Here is a 22,460-nt window from a genome sequence, read left to right as displayed (position 1 = left end):
CCATGCCTGGCGGCTCGGCGAATGCCCGGAGGAGACCGGCGACACAAGGGAAGGAACAAACTCCGTTGGACACGCTGGCCCGCACATGAGACATCCATGGACGACTCGGCTGGCTGCCAGCGGAATCCATCTTTGGGTCCAGCGAGCCAGGCTTTTCCAGGTCCCCGAAATCTCGAAAATCTTGGGTTGTCCAGACTCCCGTCCAGAGTGCTGGTGCAAACAAACATCGCAAGGCAAGCCCAGAAAGGGTTGGTCGGCCGGGTGCTGGTCCGACGGAATTGCGAAAGTCGTGACAGCAAAGTGTTAAGATATTGGCCAGCTTCGCTGTCTTCACACTAACAGTTGCCCAAACCCCACAATCCCAATTGGTCAGCACAATTCAATGGACGGGATTCGACATTCACCACGTCGCCCCGAACAGGCAGGTACCTAAGTCCCGACAAATTTGTATCCGCTCCGCCATCCACTCCATGACGAAGAGCTGGCAATATTCAAGCTGATGACGGGAGTCGCTTTGATAGCAGGTTCGATTCCGTGAGATATTCAAAAATTTAAAACAACAACCGAAGAAGAGCATCAACCATGAACATGAGTAGGGTCATAAGACATCATATTTGTACCTCTCAGGCTCTTCAAAAATGCACAGTCAAAATAATATGGGGCCATCTCAACGCTTACGGTTCCAGGGGCACTTCCCGTCGCTCCCCGTTCTGCCAGCCCAGGCGGACCCTGTTTTCCCGTGTTTCTCGTGACTCAATCAACCCTGGCAGCCCATCCCGCAGAGCCATATCCGATCTCGCCCTGGCCCGTATAAAACAAACCACCAAGTAGTCCATTTTCATCATATTTCTCACTCGATAGTTTTCCTCAACCCAACGTTATCCAAGATACCCCAATTCCCTTTCACAAAAATGGCCCCTACCGTCCTTCACCTCCGCAGCGAGACCAAGCACCTCGAGCACCGGTCTGCGCTCACCCCCGCTACCACCGCCGAGCTCATCAAGGCCGGCTACATCGTCAACGTCGAGCGCTCCCCAGAGAGAATTTTCGACGATGAGGAGTTTGAGAAGGTTGGCGCCACCCTGGTGCCTGAGCACAGCTGGGTCGATGCTCCCAAGGAGCACATCATTGTTGGCCTGAAGGAGTTGGAGGAGAAGGACTTCCCTCTCAAGCACGTTCATGTTTCGTTCGCCCACTGCTGTAAGTTTCCAGCTCAGCTCAGAATTTTCTCTGACCAGGAGAATCCTTGCTGATTCGAGACAACAAAAACAGACAAGCAGCAAGCCGGTTGGGAGACCGTTCTTGCCAGATACCCCCGCGGTGACGGCACTCTTCTTGACCTCGAGTTCTTGGTTGACGAGCACGGTCGCCGTGTGGCTGCTTTCGGCTTCCACGCCGGTTTCGCCGGTGCCGCTCTTGCCCTCGAGGTGTGGGCCTGGCAGCTCAACCACAGCGAGCCCTTCCCCGGCGTTGAGAGCTACCCCAACGAGGATGCTCTGATCGCCGACGTCCAGAAGGCTGTCAAGGAGGGTGTTGAGAAGGCCGGCCGTCTGCCCCGTGTGATCGTTATTGGTGCCCGTGGCCGTTGCGGCTCCGGTGCCGTCAGCGCTCTCAAGAAGGCCGGCATCCCCGACGAGAACATTCTCGACTGGGATATGGCCGAGACTGCCAAGGGCGGTCCTTTCAGTATGTTTTAAACCTGCACCACTACCATACGACTCATCGTGGGAAAAAAAAAAAAACAGATACTGACTACCATCACAGAGGAGATCACAGACAGCGACATCTTTGTCAACTGCATCTACCTCACCAGCAAGATTCCCAACTTCGGTATGTGTTTTTCCCCCTTCCTTCCCCCTTTCCTCAACTGAGTTGAGTCACTGCAAAGCCGGAAAGCCGGTCTCAGTCACCCACCTCAACAAGGTTCCCCTGAGCCTGGCCCACATTCACACATTCCAGCCCTCAGCAAAATAACCCTTCCCCCCCAAACAAAAACCGAGAGCACCCTCACTAACAAAAGTACCAGTGAACATGGAGTCCCTCCAGATCCCCGACCGCCAGCTCCGCGTAGTCTGCGACGTCTCCGCCGACACCACCTCGCCCTTCACCCCCGTGCCCATCTACACGGTGGCCACGACCTTCGACAAGCCCACGGTTCCCGTCGACGGTCTTGCGTCGGGTCCTCCTCTCTCCGTTATTTCCATCGACCACCTCCCCTCGCTTTTGCCGCGCGAGGCTTCCGAGGCCTTCAGCCATGATCTGCTGCCCTCGTTGCTTACGCTCAATGACTGGCAGAACTCGCCTGTTTGGGCGAGGGCGAAGAAGTTGTTTGATGAGAAGGTTGCTACGCTTCCGGAGAGTGCGCTTCAGAAGTAGATGTGATGTTCTTACATAAAAGATGGGGTGGAGTTGCGAGAAAGTCAGGACTTAATTAAGTTCATGGCTCTTGGGAAATACGGATAGAGAAAAAGGAGAAAAGGAGAAGGGATGAGGTGTCAAGAGTTGAAAGACATTCCATTGTACATGACCGAGAACAAAAGGAATAGCTCATGAAGATATGACGGACAAAGATGGATAGATGCCAACAGACAGCTTCATACCCAGAAGCAGAAAAAGGCAGTGTCAAAGAAAGACACGAGAATAGACTTGGTCTGCTTAACACTTGGATGTCTCTCACACCACCAGAATTAGCATTTGAGGATTTTTCAAGCTGTGCTGAAAACTGCCAGTCAAAAAGTACTGTCCCGCCTCTTGGTGTATTCCGCAATGGGAGAGGGACCTTTGCAATGGGACGATTCACGTCAGAATTGTCAGTTTGGTATTCTTTCTATCTCCATACTCGTGTGCGCCCGGATCGCCTTTCGGACTCATTGGACAAGCTGGAGTACGGAGAACAGCGCGAATCATGAACATCACACAATAATCATGCCGCAGGCAAAAGTAGCGAATATCATGACCATAGGTACAGCCATATTGCACAAGATGAACGGCAACAACTGACGATCACAGACAGGATCAAGAGGTGGATGTCGATCACATACGGGAGTGCGTCAATACACGAACCCACAAACACACACACACAAACGAGCACAGGAATAATTCAGGAGACGAGCAAAATTGGTGTGATCCATCAACAAGTTCTTTTTGATTCCGGGCAACGTCGCCTATCGACGTGCTCAAGCCTTCTCTTTTGCAGGCTGATTATATCTGCGTTCCATATCGCACAACATCTTGATATCGTGTGATCTCTAAAAGTTCCCATTCAACAATCCCATAATATCGCCACCGAACTCCATTGCAACCCGCATTACCCCTTTTGAAAACCAATCATCAAAATCTACCGACCATTCAAGAAAAGCCAAAGCGTTTAGGCGTAAAGCTTCTTCTCATAAGACTCCATGTTAACGCCGCCTTCCAGCTGGGCGCTAGCAGTACGGATCTCGAAACGAACAGTGCCGTTCTCGACACACTCGTGGAGCTCCTGGAGGCTGGTCATGCCGGAATCCTGCAGAGAGTGTTTCAACCCAGCAGCAAGATAGGGGACGAACTTGTTGATAGATCCTCTGTGAGCGACAGCGCCAGAGACACCCTGGGCAACGAGGATGCTGTCACCCTCGGAGAAGTAACGAGCAGTACCAGCGTTGCTCTTCTGGGCGTCCTTGCCACCACCACCGGCCTTCTTGTCCTGCATGGCGTCGATGGAGCCCATGCCGCGGTAAGCCTTGACGAGCTTACCCTCACGGGAGACGAAAGAGGTACCGGGAGACTCGGTGGTACCGGCAAGGAGACCACCCATCATGACGGTGGAGGCACCGAGAGCGAGACCCTTGACGATGTGACCAACGTTCTGGATACCGCCATCGGCGATGCAGGGAACACCGAAGCGAGCGGCGAAAGAGGAAACGTTGTAGACAGCAGTAGCCTGAGGACGGCCAACAGCCATGACCTCCTGGGTAATGCAGGCGGAACCGCTGCCCATACCGATACGGAGACCGTCGACACCAGCAGCGATCAAAGCAGCAGCCTGCTCGCGGGTAACGACGTTACCGCCGATGACATCGAGATCAGGGAACTCCTGCTTGATCCACTTAATCATCTCGATCTGGTACATGGAGTTACCCTGAGAGCTGTCCAGGATAACAATATCGAGGCCAGCGTCGACGAGCTTGGCAAGGCGGTCCTTGTCCTCGGGACGGGTACCGATAGCAGCGGCGCAGATGAGCTGCTTAGAGTCCTTGGTCTTGGAGGCAAGGGGGAAGTGAAGGTTCTTGGTGAGATCGGAGCGGGAGATCATGGAGACAAGGTTGCCCTCCTTGTCAACAATGGGGAGCTTGCCCTTCTTGGACTGGGCAAGGATCTTGTTGGCCTCGAGAAGAGTGACACCAGCGGTAGCGGTGATCAGGTCCGTAACCATGACCTCCGAAACGGGCTTGTCAAGGTCAGTCTCGAACTGGATGTCGCGGTTGGTGACAATGCCAAGGAGCTTGGAGCCAAGCTTGCCGGATTCTATGTGAAGCAAAGTCAGCACGAGCTCCCAGAAGCGAGGGTACGAGTTGTGCTCCAAAAGGTGTGAAAAAGAAAGGTCGGATCAGGATTTTCAGTGTATTTGTTTCCTCATGACACATAGGTCGATATGGTGGAACGAAAGTTATGATTTATAGGTTTATCATCAGGTAGACCAGGAGAAGGCAGCGAACAGAAAGCAGTGGGAATGGAGTCTTACCAGTGACAGGGAAACCACCGAAACCCCACTTCTCCTTCAAGGCCTTGGCCTCGCCGACAGTGGTGTCGCGGGTGATGACGACGGGGTCGAGAATGAAACCGTTCTCGTAACGCTTGACCTTGCGGACCATGTCGGCCTGCTCGTCGGCAGAGCAGTTGTGGTGGATGACACCGACACCGCCCTGGAGAGCCATGTGAATAGCCATCTCGTGCTCGGTGACGGTATCCATGGGAGAGGAAACCAAGGGGATCTTGAGGGTGATGCGCTTGGTGATGGGCGAATCGAGGGTGACGGCCGAGGCAGGGAAGCCAATGTAACCCGGAAGGATCAGGAAATCATTGTAGGTGAGACCGCCCTGAGCCTTGGAGTCCATGAGGTCGCGGATGCCGAGGCCATCGCGACGCTCATATTCCTTGAGGACCTCCATGGCGGAGGTGTGGTCAAGGAAGGTGTTGGTGCCGTTTACTGCCATTTTCTGCAATCAATGAAGATGAGAAGGGCAAAATGATGTAAGGGCAAGTAAGGTATATAAAAACAAAGGGTTGATTCTTTGGGGGGAAGCCAGCGATGGGTATGTACTGGTTGGATCGGCCGACTTTTCCCCCCCCAAGAAGACGAAGAGGAAAAGAAAAGACCTGGGAGTTTGCCTTCGAAATTTTTTTTTATGGTCCAGACTCCGAAGCCCCCGACCGCGGGGGCTTTCTGCCGGGCGGTGGGTGGTTTGAAGGGGGGTCGCAGGTGGGGTTTAGTGTGACTCCATGTCACTATCATTGGGCAGTGGGAATTAGCCTACGTTTTAGTTAAGACCGGACTTTGCATTTCAGTCTGGCGCTGTGGAGGAGCACCGCCGATTTTACATTTCATCTCTTATCAGTCATCTCATGTCACTCCGATTGCTGTCTGTTTTGCAGAGGAATTCCTCAATTGCAGTCTGCGAAGTCGGGAAGACCTCCGTTGATCTCTCCGATCATCCTTCGCTTCAGCGGACCGGGAGGCAACAGGTGAAGTTGAGTCATGCGAGTTGGCTGCCTCGCTGACTGTGGACTGTCTACCTACAAGTACCTGAGTGACTGCCAGCCTCCGGTTCTGTTCAGAAACAATGAAAGACTCGATGTTCCGACCATGGTGGACCCGGCGGACCTGGCTCCGTTATGCGGCATTGTGCTTGTTACAAACTTACAACAAGCCGTCGTCCGTGCGGCAGGAACGAAAGTTTCAAGTTTACAGGTGCCCATTCGGCCCTTGCGGCCTTTTGTAGGACCGGCAGCGGGATGAGGTCACCCGCCAAGAGGATGGAGCTCGGGAGGGAGGAATTGGCTCGAGCTCAACTTTCGTCCCGTCTCTGGTTGCTAGGGCGGCACAGGGCGGGCAGGCACATGGGATAGTAAACAAATGGGCAGCAGCTGCAGGGCAAGTGGACAACAGGGCAACCACCGTCCACGACAGGCAGCCAACCACTGCCGGCCGCCGCAAATCTCGTGTTCCCCTCCATTTCCCAACCGCTCACTTTCTTCTTCCAAGCACAAGCGGAGGGCACTGCAAGTCACTGGGCACCCCCCATGTCCGTCTTCTCCAAGAGCCTACAGCCCGCCAAAGCCGCCTCGCCTTGCCTTGCTTGCCATTGCATTTCCCAAAGTCCTGGTTGCTGTTTTTGTTTTGGTGCAGGAGAGCAGACGGAATGAAGCTATTCCCATCATAGTGCCTTGATCATCGCATTTTGTTTCCCAGGTGTGCATTTTCCCTAGAGGTATCCCTTCACGTGCGCTGTGCGCAGTCAACCTTCCATTTCCGAACTCGACCCACGAGCGAAGAGAGAGATCTGAGCCGGTTAAGCGCCCGCGCGCCATGTCCGCCAACTGCCAACTGCTATCGTCCACCACTCCATAACTTGTTGGTTAAGTTTTAAGTTTTAATACATCATCGCCCTCACTATTCGTCCCGTACGCATGCCCCGATCCAGCCTACGCGTTTCCCGCCCCCCGTATATACTCGTTCTGACAAGGCGATAGTAAACAACCGTCGAGTCGTTCCCCCCGACCACCCGCTTGGCACCCAACTCGAACCTGATCTTCGGCCTGCTCCACACTCACTGCAAGACGAGGGACGATCTGCGCAACCGCATCGCAAAGCCGCTCGCTCTGATGTGGCCGGCGGCCCTCGGTCTCTACGAAACGAGTCCCACGTCCAAACTCCTCTCCGTCCGGTAGCCTCGACAATTTGCCCAAGATGTCGTCGTACAAACCACACCCCCTTCGTCAGACACAGACCGCCGACTACTCGGTTAATAGACAATCCTCCACCACATCAACATCGTCATCGGGGTACTCGGCCTCTTCCATAGGACAGTCGGATATCAGTCGGCCCATCAGCTCCTTGTCTACCGCAACCAGCGTTTACTCCCAGTATGGACACAAACGAGGCCAAAGCGAGGCGAGCCGGCTATCTTCAAGCCTGTCTGGTGGCTCCCACACTCTTCCACTCACGCCGACAAGCGATAATATCTACAAGAATGCCCGCCAGTCTCTCCGACCGACGTCTCAAGCCTCTACGGGAACAGCGCCCGCCAGCAGCAGCATATCGAGTACGGGTTCGAGAAGTGCGCCGCGAACGCCCACACCAGGCCACCACGAACGTGGAAAAAGTGTCGACATCAGCAGGCTCTCCATCGGCGAGTATGGGACCTCAACTAGCCATCGCGAACGCGGCCAGAGTCTCGACAACGGAAAGCCTTCGGCGACTGAGCGCCCACGGATATCACCCACGGGCACCATCCACGAACGTATTTCGAGTTTCGACGCAGGAAAGACTTCGGTAATAGAACGCCCGCGGATATCACCCACAGGTGCCCTCCATGAACGTGGCTCGAGTTTCGATGTCAGCAAGTCCTCGGCGACTGAGCGCCCACGGATATCGCCCACGGGTGTCCTGCACGAGCGCGGCCATAGTATCGATATCGGCAAATTATCGATCAGCGATAACACACGCACCATGACGGGCATGTCTCCGACCGTGACATCGCCTCCGGTGACTTCTCCAACGACCCCTTCGACGCGAAGGCCGGCTTCCATGTTCCTATCCAGATCAGATTCTGTGCGCGGTGGAAGTGACAATGGATCAATGGCTCTGGTGCACGCACACGCGAGTCCCATTGCCCTCGCTCGTCCGGATCTGGAAAAGTTAGGTCGTTCATCGACAAGTCAGCTCCGAACGCTTTCCCAGTTCGCACAAGATGGAACGGCGGGAGAGCTTGCCATCATATCTCCGTCGCAGGAAGTTGTTGGTCTCCGCGGACGCCGTAGGTTGCAAAGAGCTGACAAGTCTGTAACGGCGCGTCAAAAGAACGGCGGCTTTGGTTGGGAGACGAAGTGGATGGACAAGCAACGACAGTTTCTACAGGCTTATGAGTACCTTTGCCACATTGGTGAAGCGAAGGAATGGATTGAGGATATCATACAGCGTCCGATTCCCCCGATTATCGAATTAGAGGAAGCTTTGCGAGATGGAGTTACTTTGGCTGAAGTGGTCGAATCCCTTAACCCTGAAAAGAAGTTCCGCATTTTCCACCATCCCAAGCTTCAATACCGCCATTCAGACAATATCGCCATCTTCTTCCGTTACCTTGATGAAGTCGAACTCCCCGACCTCTTCCGATTTGAGCTTATCGACTTGTACGAGAAAAAGAACATCCCGAAAGTTATTTACTGTCTCCATGCGTTGAGTTGGCTCCTCTTCCGTAAAGGAATTGTCGATTTCCGCATCGGGAACTTGGTCGGTCAACTTCAGTTCGAAGACCATGAGCTGGAGGCAATGCAGAAAGGCCTCGATAAGCTGGGGGCTAGTATGCCTAGCTTCGGCAATATGGGTGCCGATTTTGGAATTGAGCCAGCTGAGCCCGAGGAGACAGAGGAGGAACGCATTGAGAGGGAACTGGCCGAAAACGAAGAGGCTATTGTGGAGTTGCAAGCCCAGGCCAGAGCGGCGCTTCTTAGGATACAGCTTGGTTACACTATGCAACACCTGTGGGATACCGAAGACTGGATTATTGATCTCCAGTCTCGTATTCGTGGTGATTGGGCTCGCCAGGTGCTGGATTACAGGCTCCAGATGAAGAACTTTGCGGTCCAACTTCAGAGCGCAGCGCGTGGTTTCCTCGCCCGTCATCGACATGCGGAAACAGAGGCGCAAACAAGCTTCGCGATCAAGTTGCAAAAGACAGCACGTGGCTTTATTGCTCGTCACCAATATGCGCAGACATGTTTCACGATTCAGCTACAGAAAGCGGCGCGTGGATACCTTGCTCGTCGCCAGCGGACACAAACCGAGGAGCAGTTTAAGGGCAACGAGGATGTCGTCTTGAAACTCCAGAGTATGGTCAGAGCGGCCAAGGTTCGCAACGTGATTCGAGAGCAGCATTCTCAGTTGGAGACGGCAGAGGGACCCCTGCGAGACATTCAAGCGACATTTCGAGGATTTCTGGCCCGGAAGCAGCTCGCCGTGCAACATGAAAAGACCGAGAGCGAAGGCGCTACGATCGCTCAACTTCAAAGTGCGGTCCGTGGTCTGATTTTGAGGAAGAATCTGGAGGAAGAGAGAGCATCCTTGGAGAGCAACACCGAAGCCATCACTAGTCTTCAGGCTGCTGTAAGGGCCATGCAGGCGAGGACTGAGGTCGATGCCCAGAAACAAGCCCTTGAAGGCTTTGCGCCACAATGGACAGCCATCCAAGCTGCCTTCCGCGCCAAGGTTGCTAGGTCCGACGTCGATGCCCAGAAACAAGCCCTTGAAGGCTTTGCGCCACAATGGACAGCCATCCAAGCTGCCTTCCGCGCCAAGGTTGCTAGGTCCGACGTCGATGCCCAGAAACAAGCCCTTGAAGGCTTTGCGCCACAGTGGACAGCCATTCAAGCTGCCTTCCGCGGCAAGGTTGCTAGGTCCGACGTCGATGCTACCAAGGAAGAGTTGCAGAAGCATTCAACTGAGCTGGGCCTTCTTCAGTCTCACATCAGGGCAGCGGCAGTGCGGAGGGAGATATCAGAGCAGCTCGAAAGCATTGGGGAAACGGAGGATGCCATCATTGATCTTCAGTCTATGATACGAGGTATGCTTGAGCGTTTGAGGTTATCGGACGACCTGGATGCTCTTACCCAGGAGACACCGAGCATCATCGACCTTCAAGCACATATCCGTGGATGTCTTTATCGAAAGGAGTGTGGCGAATTGTTGGATGAGCTCGCAGTCAATACCGAGGAGATCACCGAACTGCAAGCCCTTGCTCGGGCAATGTTGCTCCGGAGCGATGTTGCAATGATCTTGGATGAACTGGAACAGAACGAGGAGTCTGTGGCGGCGTTCCAGGCTGCTGCCAAGGCTTTTGTTGTCAGAGCCAAGTATGAGGAGAAGAAGCGCTTCTTCCGGGAGAACATGCAAAAGGTCGTCAAGATTCAGAGTTTCGTGCGAGCTAAGCTTCAGGGTGAAGCCTACAAGAGTTTGACATCTGGGAAGAATCCACCCGTCAACGCCGTCAAGAACTTCGTCCATCTTCTGAACGACAGCGACTTTGATTTCAACGAAGAAGTAGAATTCGAGCGGCTCCGGAAGACCGTGGTCGGGCAGGTTCGACAAAACGAGATGCTGGAGCAGTACATTGACCAGTTAGACATCAAGATTGCCCTTCTCGTCAAAAACAAGATCACCCTCGATGAAGTTGTCAGACATCAGCACAACTATGGTGGACACGCAAACAACCTTCTCGCCAACAGTGTCATTTCGAATGCCAACCAGTTCGACCTTAAGGCTTTGAACAAGAGTTCTCGTAAGAAGCTCGAGTCTTACCAACAGCTGTTCTTCACTCTCCAGACGCAACCCCAGTACCTTGCCAAGCTCTTCAGGCGTATCCGCGAACAGGGGACAACGGAAAAGGAGTCAAAGCGGATCGAACACTTGATGATGGGGCTGTTTGGCTATGCGCAAAAGCGGAGAGAAGAATATTACTTGTTGAAGCTTATTTCCAGGTCGATACGGGAAGAGGTTGAGGCCTGCGCCGCTTTGCAGGATTATCTGAGGGGCAACTTCTTCTGGACCAAGCTGCTCCAGAACTACACTCGATCCCCTCGCGATAGAAAGTATCTCAGGGATCTCCTGGGACCCCTCATCAGAGACAACATCATTGAGGATCCCGCGCTGGATCTCGAAAGCGACCCTATGCAGATCTACCGGTCTGCTATCAACAATGAGGAGTTGAGGACCGGTCGGCCCAGCCAAAGACCGCTCGATGTTCCTCGTGAAGTTGCCATCAAGGATCCCGAAACAAGAGAGCTCTTCATCGATCATTTGCGTGATCTCCGAGAGATCTGCGACCAGTTTCTTCTTGCCCTGGAGGACCTGCTGCCTCGCATGCCATATGGCTTGAGATTTGTATGTCGGCAAACGTACGAAGCCCTCTGCCAGCATTTCCAGAGGGATCATCCGCAAAATCTGCTCCAGCTTGTAAGCAACTGGCTCTGGCGCTTCTACCTCCAACCTGCCCTCGTCGGTCCAGAGTCATATGGAGTCACGGAGAAGCAAATGAGTCCTCTCCAGAAGCGTAACCTCGGCGAGGTTGCAAAGGTTTTGGGCCAGATTGCATCAGGGAGACCATTTGGCGGAGAGAACATCTATCTCCAGCCTCTCAATGTTTTCGTCGCCGAATCAATCGAGCGCTTGGCTCACATCACCAATTCCCTTATTGATGTACCTGACGCTGAGAAGACGTTCGATATTGACGAGTTCAATGATCTCTACGCCAAGAACAAGCCAACACTATACATCAAGATGGCTGATATCTTTTCCATTCACAATCTCATCGCTGCCGAGTTGCCTTATCTGTGCCCGAACAGAGATGATATGCTGCGCGAGATCATCCAAGATCTCGGTAACGCCAAGAATAACGAGAATGAAATGACCGCGGGCGGGTCTGCTGATATCCAGCTGTTCCTTACTCCCAAACTGCACGATATGGAGGATCCAGAGGCTGAGACTAAGGGTCTGTTTATGGAGACCAAAAGGTGCATTCTGTACATCATCCGAGTGCAAACGGGTAACAACTTGCTTGAGATTCTTGTCAAGCCAATCACTCCGGAAGATGAACAGAAGTGGAGGACGGTCCTGCGCGAAGACTTTGGCGACAACTCGAACACCAAGGGTGCTTATTCGGAGGCGAACATGATTGATGTTACGCGCATGAGTTACTACGACCTGAAGAGGACAGCGCTCGAGAACATTCTCAGGTTGGAGCAGATGGGTCGCATCTCCAAGCAAAACTATTATCAGGATATTCTTAACGCCATTGCGCTGGATATCCGCACCAAGAGCAGGAGAAGGGTCCAGAGACAGAGAGAACTCGAGGGTGTCCGTCAGACACTCGGCAATCTGCACGAGAAGGCAAAGTATCTGGAGCAACAGCGCAAGAGCTACGATGACTATATCGAGCAGGCCATGGCCACGCTGCAGAACAAGAAGGGGTACGTACATCATCATCATCACCACCATCATCTTCCATTTTTCCTTGTCTCAAATAAGCTAACCACAACCCCCCACAACAGCAAGAAACGTTTCCTCCTCCCCTTCACCAAGCAATACAACCACCAGCGCGAGCTCGAGCGCTCCGGCCGCGTCCCCAAGTTCGGCTCCTTCAAGTACTCGGCCCGCGCCCTCTCGGACAAGGGCGTGCTCGTCTCGTGGACGGGCATCCCCGAGCGCGACTGGGGCCAGATCAACATCACCATCTCGTGCGACGAGGTCGGCATTTTTAGTCTTGAGGGTAGTCGGGGCCACATCCAGATGCCGGGCGCCAGCGCCTTGGTCCCCATTGAGGACTTGCTGCAGGCGCAGTTTGAGGCGCATCAGTTTATGAATTTGTTTGAGGGGCAGCTGAGGTTGAATGTTAATTTGTTGTTGCATTTGTTGTATAAGAAGTTTTATCGGACTCAGTAAGGAGGGGTGCGGGAGAGGAGAGGGGTCAGGGGTGAAGAAGTGAGAGTCGAAAGAGTGGAGAGTATCAGGGAAGGTTTGGGAGGGGGGAAGTTTCTACGACAGGGAGGGAAGGAGAGCATAGCATGGCATGGCATGGCATGCATTGAATATCTATCTAGCCGGCTGGCTGGCTTGGGTTACCTACTCTCTACAGTCTTTCGCTTTGCATTTGAATGCATGGATGGATGGACGGACGGACAAACGGTATCTAAAGGAGAAACATTGTTGTTTGTTTTTGTTATTAGATTGGGAGAAAGTTGTGAGCTTTTTTGATTGATACCACCAAGACTTTATTGGGTTTTCTTCTTCTTTTCATTGTAGCTTAGGTTATGATACTCTTCTTTTTTATCCATTCATGATTTTGAAACTGAGTTTTGGTGTGTCACACAAGCCAAAAGGTCCAGAGAAAAAAAAAAGCTTGCATCGCAATTACATTTTATTGGAGCTTAACTTACCGCATCGTAGTCAATGTCCTCATGCACCATTTTTTACTTCGCGCACCATATGTCAGCTATCATAATTACACGTCGTTTTCCTATAGAAATTCTAGTATTTTTAATATTTTTAAATATTATAGTGCGCCAAGTTAGAAGGGTACGCTAAGTTAAAAGGGTGCGCTAAGTTATCTAGCGATGTTTTCTAGTATTAAATACGGAAAAGTAATAATCTTAGTAATATTTACGTAGTATTGAAGTTCTATACGGCTTTGTAAGGCTCTATAAAGCTTAATTGAGCCTCTTACTTTATAATTAAGAGATTCTTCTAATTATTGCCCGGCTATACTCTACGTAGATTAGGGTCCTTTATACAATCTTTTAATGGGTAAATTCACCTCTCCTCCTTATTTACTACCTCCTTCTCCCTCCTTTTAATTACTGCTCGCTTCCTCCACTCTACTATAGCGTAATTTAGAATAGTAAAGTACTCATTTTTAATATTATTCTTATTAATAGAATTTAACGGCGAGTTTAGTAGAGAATTTGGTTTTAGAGAGCCCAGTTTTGGAGAGCCCGGTTCTAGTTTTAGAATAGGGCGTTTACGGGAGGTACGTGCCAGGCGGCTGGAGGAGGCAGTTAGAATTGGAGTTTTCGCTTTATTTCCTTTCGCTCTACTTAATCCTTTTAGTTTACCTCTTTTACATTTTAGCAATTAATTTGGCTATTAGGTATTATTATTAATAATAATATAATTTTATTCGCTAGTTTCGTCCCTAGCCGTTTTATTAGTAGTATTTATCGCTTTTAAATTAGGTTTAGAAATTTCAATTCGAGAATAATTACGTTTTATATTATTAGGGATATACTTACTTCTTCTAATTCTTATTACCCCGCGGGGATTTTGAATAGGAATAAAAATAATAGCCTTATCGCTAAAGGGATTGTACTAGTTCTTAGGACGCCCTTTAAGCACTATTTTAATCGTAGAAATAATATGGAGGTACTAGTCTTAAGTATTTAATACTTCTTCGAAATATTAAAAAGGATGATAATTAACTTTATTAATTAGTATTTTCTAAGGATTCTCATTATCGTACCGCTTTAGTAATTTATAGGTATATAATAAACTATATTAATTTTTAAAATTGCTACGCTAGTGAGGGAAGTCTTGAGGGCGGGAGTTTTAGTTGAATTATATTATATTAGACGCCTTTATATATTAGTCTACTAATATATTTAAACCCTAACTAAATATTTAAAATTTATAATTACTTAATTAGCCCTTTCGTAGATAATTACAATATACCTACATATTAAATATAGTAATACCTTCTTTATATAAATTATAGCGTTTCTAAGTAATAACTTTAGTAGTATAGAATATTTTATTGAGGCCCGTACGCGTTAATAACCCTTTTACCTTAATATTAATATTAATAAATTCGTTTAGAGAGGTAATTTTATTCTTAAAATTGAAATTAATTTTAATATAGCAACCAGCCTACTTTAACTTGTAGGGTATAAACTCATTATTAATATATTTGAATAATTTTAATTAAGTCTCTTTGAAGGTAGTATTTATAAATCGCTTAGCGCTAATAACATCAAACAAATTATTATTAAATACTATATATTGCTAGTACGTAAAGAAGGCGGTCTTTGTTTATATTAATTGGGTAGGTAGGGAGCCCATCTAAATTTTAATTTTAGTAATTGTATATACTTTTTAGTACTCTCGTTAAAGCCTCTTAAAGTTTATAGTATTTGAATTATTATTAAAATTATTATCGTCGTTTTACTAGGTTTAAGTAGATTGGAGGGGTTGAGAAGAGGAAAGTTAGAAGGGGGAGGAAGGTCGAGAGGAAAGTTAGGAAGAGGGTTAGGAATTACGCTTACTTTGGCGAGTACCCCTCCCTTTACCTCGTTGGGAACCGCGCCCTCGTTAAGAACCCTTTTTACCTTATTTTTTACTTTATTTTTCTTCTAATACTTCTTAATAGCGGTAACGACGTTGTTATTAAGATATTATATATACCGCTACCGCTGTCGATTAAGGAACGTAAACTTTAAGGTAATAATAAACTGTGTGTTTTTATCCGTAATAAAGACTTTAGGTAGTAGGATTTCTAACTCCTCCATCGCTTCCCGCAACTATTTAAAGTACTACTTAAATCCTCCTTCCTCCTTCTCGTCATTAATTAAATATTAGAAAATAAGAGTAGTAGTATATATAAATATAATAATAACCCTTATAATTAGCGGTTTATAGAATCTATTAATTTTATAGGTAGTATTGATTATTAAAACATAGGAATATTATAATTATAAGGATTCTTACTTTTTAAGTACCTAAAATAGTAAATCAAATATAATATAATAATGATTTTCGAAATTTATAATATAATACATAATTATTTTATCCTCTTCGTTGAATTCTACTTCTTCCTATAATAATTATACGAAATTTTAAATATTAGTATAATTAATTTACTGCTTTTTACAGGTACAAAAGCGTATATTGGAATAGTCTTTAATAGTAAGGAGGAGCTTTAGATACTTACGTTTTGCGAACTATTTGACGGTACGGATCGATAACTCCCTTTGGGCGAAAAGGTCGTAGATATATTCTATTTGGTCGTTTGTAATAGCGAGACGAATTTTGGTAAAGGTAATTATCAAGGCCGTTAGAGAATAATTGCGGTACTTAAGATTTATAGCCGTAATAATATAAAAGAGTCCGCCGTCGTCGCTAGTAACCTTAGGTACGTACTTAAATTTGAACTTAAAAGGGTAGTATTATACAATCTTCTTATAATTACGACGAAAGCGAGTATTCTCCTTAGGTATAGGGTATTCGCAGTATTTAATATATATATATTATAGTCAGCTAGAAACGAGTTTGCTATTTTAAATACGAAAGCATTATTTCGTTACCCCTATTCGATAGTAGTAATAGAATTCGAGAACCGCCTTAGTGAGTATAATAGGCTAGCGCCCAGATATAGTGCCTGGGCCTGTAGGCCCAAGTATGCTCTGGTTGGCTAGTGCTAGTTAGGCTACCTGTTTATTCCAGTATATAGTTGTGTCTCTGCAGACCTGTTTAGGCCTGTAGACCTTTTCCTCCTTATTAATAATTTTAAGCTCTGTTCCACCCCTACTACCGTATATAACCTAGTAGACCCGTAATATATTATTGACCTTCTTTTTAATCCTTCTAGACACTTTGTTTCGTCTGCCTAGAAGAGTCCCTTTTCGACCGTCTATACGACCTTTTTTCTTGTCTATAGAAACTGCCGCTTCTTCGCTCTTTGTACGACCTTTTTTTTCTTCTCGTATATAAAACCCTTACTGCTACTTCGATTATAATTTCTATTCCCTAGGCCTAGACGGCTAATAAACGTTAATAATAATTCGCTGTGGCTATTTAAATTCTTATTTCTAAGTTCGCCGTTGTTAAGACTTTTGCAACCCCGAAGCTTGTTCTTTCCTATTTCGATAAATTTACGGGGACCGTTAAAGAAATCGACGCTTAGATTTATAGTGCTAAAATTAAGTTGTATACCGACGGTTACGTTATTGGCGATTTGGAGGCCTAATTTTACTACTTCTACTCTAACCTTTCGCTCTCTATTAAAATCGAGCTTCTTCCCTTTGTAAAGTAATTTTCTATAGCTAACTATACCTCCGACCGTCTTTTATAGAAGATCCGCCTCGATTACGGTAATTCGAACGTAAATAAGCGTATTGGTTTGGAGTTCTTTGAAACCCTTTAGGGAATTAGAGAATTAATTATTAAATATATCCTTCGATTTGATAACTTTATTTATAGGGCTAGAGCTTCTATGTAGCTAGACGATACTAAAATAATAATATTAAAGGGTAGTTTTGACGAGGAGTGGAAGAATTATATTAAAGAACACCCAGACGCTCTAGAATAATATTTAGCGTTCTTGGAATTTTTCTGTCGTTTTAATAGTAATAATTATTTTTCTAGGGCTAGAAGCTCTTTTAAGAGCGACCCAATATGCATTGGCGCTATAAGAATAATAAGAAGGAAACGTAGTAGTAGTTCGTCTTCCGGGGTTAGAGCTATTATTCTTAAATAATGATAACGGTAGAAGAAGGAGAACCGTTATATAGGCTATAGTTCTTCCTAGCATTAGGTAAGAAAATATTCCGCTAATAAGAATAAAAGTAAGGGTAAAGCCACTATACGGCTATAATTTACCAAGATTGAGCTAGATAGAGATTTGTTAAAGGATAATGAAATTTATAATAAAGACGAATATTAAGTATAGAATTAGATTCTATTTCTATAGACCCGGAGAAGTTAAGAATCGGCTTAGAAATATTACGTTCAATATTTTATTGAGGTAGTATATATAGTACGCCGTTCGTCTGGCTCCCGGTCGGCCAATTATAGTATAGGCTTTGCGGTTACCTTTAGATGTAAATGATAATTTTATAGTAACCTATATAGGGTTATAATAGGTTGTAGTATAGTTATAATTACCAAAAAGGGAGGTAGTCTAATACTACCCTATAAATATAGACGGTTGAAACTATACTAAAGATATATTAAGGCCTCGTTACTTATTCGAAAAGAGAAGAGGTTGCAGATTAGCGGCCGGATAGCGTTAATTACCGGCAACGCTCTAGGTAAGTATTAAGCGATGATTAGTCCGGCTGGGTTAGTGTATATTAGGACTAGATTATGCCGGATTCGGTATATCCTAATCCCGATATAGTATTAAATAACCGTAGATAGTTAGAAACGGATTCGTCTCTTAGGAAACGAATTCTCCTCTTAATTAATTAATTATTATCTATAATTAGAAGTACTTACTTAATAAAACTATTTATTAATTTAAATTCTAGGTTGTAATTGACTGTGGTTCTTTAAGTAGAATCCGTTACGTTTATTATAACGATTTCGCTACGCATTAATCCCTTTAATAAATCCGTTATTACTAGATTCTTCTCTCTAAGAAGAATCTGTTAATTAAAGGAATATTATAATTATAAGGATTCTTACTTTTTAAGTACCTAAAATAGTAAATCAAATATAATATAATAATGATTTTCGAAATTTATAATATAATACATAATTATTTTATCCTCTTCGTTGAATTCTACTTCTTCCTATAATAATTATACGAAATTTTAAATATTAGTATAATTAATTTACTGCTTTTTACAGGTACAAAAGCGTATATTGGAATAGTCTTTAATAGTAAGGAGGAGCTTTAGATACTTACGTTTTGCGAACTATTTGACGGTACGGATCGATAACTCCCTTTGGGCGAAAAGGTCGTAGATATATTCTATTTGGTCGTTTGTAATAGCGAGACGAATTTTGGTAAAGGTAATTATCAAGGCCGTTAGAGAATAATTGCGGTACTTAAGATTTATAGCCGTAATAATATAAAAGAGTCCGCCGTCGTCGCTAGTAACCTTAGGTACGTACTTAAATTTGAACTTAAAAGGGTAGTATTATACAATCTTCTTATAATTACGACGAAAGCGAGTATTCTCCTTAGGTATAGGGTATTCGCAGTATTTAATATATATATATTATAGTCAGCTAGAAACGAGTTTGCTATTTTAAATACGAAAGCATTATTTCGTTACCCCTATTCGATAGTAGTAATAGAATTCGAGAACCGCCTTAGTGAGTATAATAGGCTAGCGCTCAGATATAGTGCCTGGGCCTGTAGGCCCAAGTATGCTCTAGTTGGCTAGTGCTAGTTAGGCCACCTGTTTATTCCAGTATATAGTTGTGTCTCTGCAGACCTGTTTAGGCCTGTAGACCTTTTCCTCCTTATTAATAATTTTAAGCTCTGTTCCACCCCTACTACCGTATATAACCTAGTAGACCCGTAATATATTATTGACCTTCTTTTTAATCCTTCTAGACACTTTGTTCCGTCTGCCTAGAAGAGTCCCTTTTCGACCGTCTATACGACCTTTTTTCTTGTCTATAGAAACCGCCGCTTCTTCGCTCTTTGTACGACCTTTTTTTCTTCTCGTATATAAAACCCTTACTGCTACTTCGATTATAATTTCTATTCCCTAGGCCTAGACGGCTAATAAACGTTAATAATAATTCGCTGTGGCTATTTAAATTCTTATTTCTAAGTTCGCCGTTGTTAAGACTTTTGCAACCCCGAAGCTTATTCTTTCCTATTTCGATAAATTTACGGGGACCGTTAAAGAAATCGACGCTTAGATTTATAGTGCTAAAATTAAGTTGTATACCGACGGTTACGTTATTGGCGATTTGGAGGCCTAATTTTACTACTTCTACTCTAACCTTTCGCTCTCTATTAAAATCGAGCTTCTTCCCTTTGTAAAGTAATTTTCTATAGCTAACTATACCTCCGACCGTCTTTTATAGAAGATCCGCCTCGATTACGGTAATTCGAACGTAAATAAGCGTATTGGTTTGGAGTTCTTTGAAACCCTTTAGGGAATTAGAGAATTAATTATTAAATATATCCTTCGATTTGATAACTTTATTTATAGGGCCAGAGCTTCTATGTAGCTAGACGATACTAAAATAATAATATTAAAGGGTAGTTTTGACGACGAGTGGAAGAATTATATTAAAGAACACCCAGACGCTCTAGAATAATATTTAGCGTTCTTGGAATTTTTCTGTCGTTTTAATAGTAATAATTATTTTTCTAGGGCTAGAAGCTCTTTTAAGAGCGACCCAATATGCATTGGCGCTATAAGAATAATAAGAAGGAAACGTAGTAGTAGTTCATCTTCCGGGGTTAGAGCTATTATTCTTAAATAATGATAACGGTAGAAGAAGGAGAACCGTTATATAGGCTATAGTTCTTCCTAGCATTAGGTAAGAAAATATTCCGCTAATAAGAATAAAAGTAAGGGTAAAGCCACTATACGGCTATAATTTACCAAGATTGAGCTGGATAGAGATTTGTTAAAGGATAATGAAATTTATAATAAAGACGAATATTAAGTATAGAATTAGATTCTATTTCTATAGACCCGGAGAAGTTAAGAATCGGCTTAGAAATATTACGTTCAATATTTTATTGAGGTAGTATATATAGTACGCCGTTCGTCTGGCTCCCGGTCGGCCAATTATAGTATAGGCTTTGCGGTTACCTTTAGATGTAAATGATAATTTTATAGTAACCTATATAGGGTTATAATAGGTTGTAGTATAGTTATAATTACCAAAAAGGGAGGTAGTCTAATACTACCCTATAAATATAGACGGTTGAAACTATACTAAAGATATATTAAGGCCTCGTTACTTATTCGAAAAGAGAAGAGGTTGCAGATTAGCGGCCGGATAGCGTTAATTACCGGCAACGCTCTAAGTAAGTATTAAACGATGATTAGTCCGGCTGGGTTAGTGTATATTAGGACTAGATTATGCCGGATTCGGTATATCCTAATCCCGATATAGTATTAAATAACCGTAGATAGTTAGAAACGGATTCGTCTCTTAGGAAACGAATTCTCCTCTTAATTAATTAATTATTATCTATAATTAGAAGTACTTACTTAATAAAACTATTTATTAATTTAAATTCTAGGTTGTAATTGACTGTGGTTCTTTAAGTAGAATCCGTTACGTTTATTATAACGATTTCGCTACGCATTAATCCCTTTAATAAATCCGTTATTACTAGATTCTTCTCTCTAAGAAGAATCTGTTAATTAACGATTTTATTAGTAAGTAGAATAATAATTACGAACACAGCTTTCCCTAATTCGTAGTAAGTAGTTTTAATAGTTTAGAATCGAATAAGATTTTTTACTTTTATTATTATTTTGTAAATACTTTTATTCTATTACACTTATTTTTTCGTCCCCCCGGAGTTGCGTTCTATATTATTAAGATAATTCCTAATATTTAAACCGAAGCCGATATTAAAAGAACTAATAACTTGTATAGATTTTATAAACGTTACTTTAATTACCCTTTATAGGCGAGCGTTAACGTTTATAACCTAATAGCTTTTAATTACTATAGGAGAATTCAGCCTAAGTCTAGTAAAAGTACGTTTTATATAATTAATAATAAATTATATAATAATAGTAATATACTTATACGTTATTTATATTAGATTATTAACTTCGATATTCTAAAAAGATATTTTATTTTTATTTTCGCTAAATTTAACGAATTCGTTAAGAATTATTAAATTAATTAAATTCTTATTATTTAAGAAATAAGAGTAAAAATAATTAGAATAATTGAAGAGGAGATAACTTTAACTTTATATAACGCTAAATCTTCTTCGTTAACTATTCTAATTCTTTATTACGCCATCGATCCGTCCTCCTTAATTATAGTCCTATACTACGCAAGTAAATCCGATTCTAAAGGTAAAAGTAAGGCGGTCGATCGGATTTGGATAGGAATTAATCTTTTCTCTAAAGACGGCTTAATTTATTTAAATACCGAAGAGCGGCTTTATATCGACTTTATATGAGTAAGTAGGCTAATTAGTCTTCGAACGTCGGATTTTATACGTACTTATAATTATATTAATACTATAAAAATTATTTGGAGAGCTTTCTTCGATATTATTCCCGCCAAGGACGATACAATGGTTATATTAAGTTTCCGTTCGTTTATATTACCTTTGTTTTTATTAATTGCTTCTTTATTTTGTATACTAGTATTAATACTAATTTCCTATTCTATTATTAATATTATATTCGGTATAGTTAGCTTTAAATATAAATTAATAATTTAATTAACGGGTTTTACATGTCAGCTGTCATCGGCTGACATGTGGAGAAAAAAGGGTGCGCGAAGTCATTTTAGGGTGCGCGAGGACATCGACTACGGTGCGGTAAGTCAAGCTCTTTTATTGATGATGTAGTCATGGTATAGTGTGATATATATCTGCTCCCCTTCCCTTTTCACTCACTCTCCCATAGCTTCTCTTCTCAAAACCCTTCCGGCTAATGACCTGTCTCATCATCCTCTCCCACCCACTTTTATAGAACAACATCCAGGCAATGCAAAAGCAGAAAATGTAAGGTGATGCGAGAAAAAAACGAGGATAAAAAAAAAAGAATTTCTCCGGTCAAGGACACAGATACAAGAAGTGTAAGACGAAACCAAACACAAGCTTTCCCTGAATGGTGAATGTGATACGCCAACCCAACTCGACCAACGGCCACATCCATTTAGGGATATGTGTAGAAGGTAGACAAAGTATGTACAACAACAGAAGCAGCATAACAACGCGAACCAATGTACGAATGAGCGAAGAAACAAGCAAGAAAGAAAGAAA

At 44.6% G+C, this 22,460-nt stretch overlaps 3 protein-coding genes across 3 annotated transcripts; 2 read left to right on the top strand and 1 right to left on the bottom strand.

Annotated features, from left to right (window-relative positions):
- Positions 1-717: 717 nt before the first annotated feature.
- B0H65DRAFT_26690 (Saccharopine dehydrogenase) lies at positions 718-2,473 on the top strand. The gene is made up of 4 exons (XM_062822693.1): positions 718-1,200; positions 1,273-1,686; positions 1,765-1,830; positions 2,027-2,473. Exons 1-4 carry the CDS (start codon positions 912-914, stop codon positions 2,374-2,376), a joined length of 1,119 nt encoding a protein of 372 aa, XP_062686227.1. The 5' UTR covers positions 718-911; the 3' UTR covers positions 2,377-2,473.
- Positions 2,474-2,959: 486 nt separating this feature from the next.
- B0H65DRAFT_449906 (inosine-5'-monophosphate dehydrogenase IMD2) lies at positions 2,960-5,371 on the bottom strand. The gene is made up of 2 exons (XM_062825980.1): positions 4,724-5,371; positions 2,960-4,506 (listed from the first exon to the last, which is right to left on the bottom strand). The coding sequence occupies exons 1-2, from the start codon at positions 5,193-5,195 to the stop codon at positions 3,368-3,370; spliced, it is 1,611 nt and encodes a 536-aa protein (XP_062686226.1). The 5' UTR covers positions 5,196-5,371; the 3' UTR covers positions 2,960-3,367.
- A 1,291-nt stretch (positions 5,372-6,662) lies between these two features.
- B0H65DRAFT_449900 (putative IQGAP protein) lies at positions 6,663-12,703 on the top strand. The gene is made up of 3 exons (XM_062825979.1): positions 6,663-9,564; positions 9,655-12,222; positions 12,304-12,703. The coding sequence occupies exons 1-3, from the start codon at positions 6,950-6,952 to the stop codon at positions 12,692-12,694; spliced, it is 5,574 nt and encodes a 1,857-aa protein (XP_062686225.1). The 5' UTR covers positions 6,663-6,949; the 3' UTR covers positions 12,695-12,703.
- Positions 12,704-22,460: the final 9,757 nt, after the last annotated feature.

This window comes from Neurospora tetraspora (assembly GCF_033439725.1).
Source record: "Neurospora tetraspora strain CBS 560.94 chromosome Unknown B0H65scaffold_1, whole genome shotgun sequence".
NCBI lineage: Eukaryota > Fungi > Ascomycota > Sordariomycetes > Sordariales > Sordariaceae > Neurospora > Neurospora tetraspora.
The sequence above is the reverse complement of the archived record's forward strand: the minus strand, read 5'-3'. Positions and strand labels throughout refer to the sequence as shown.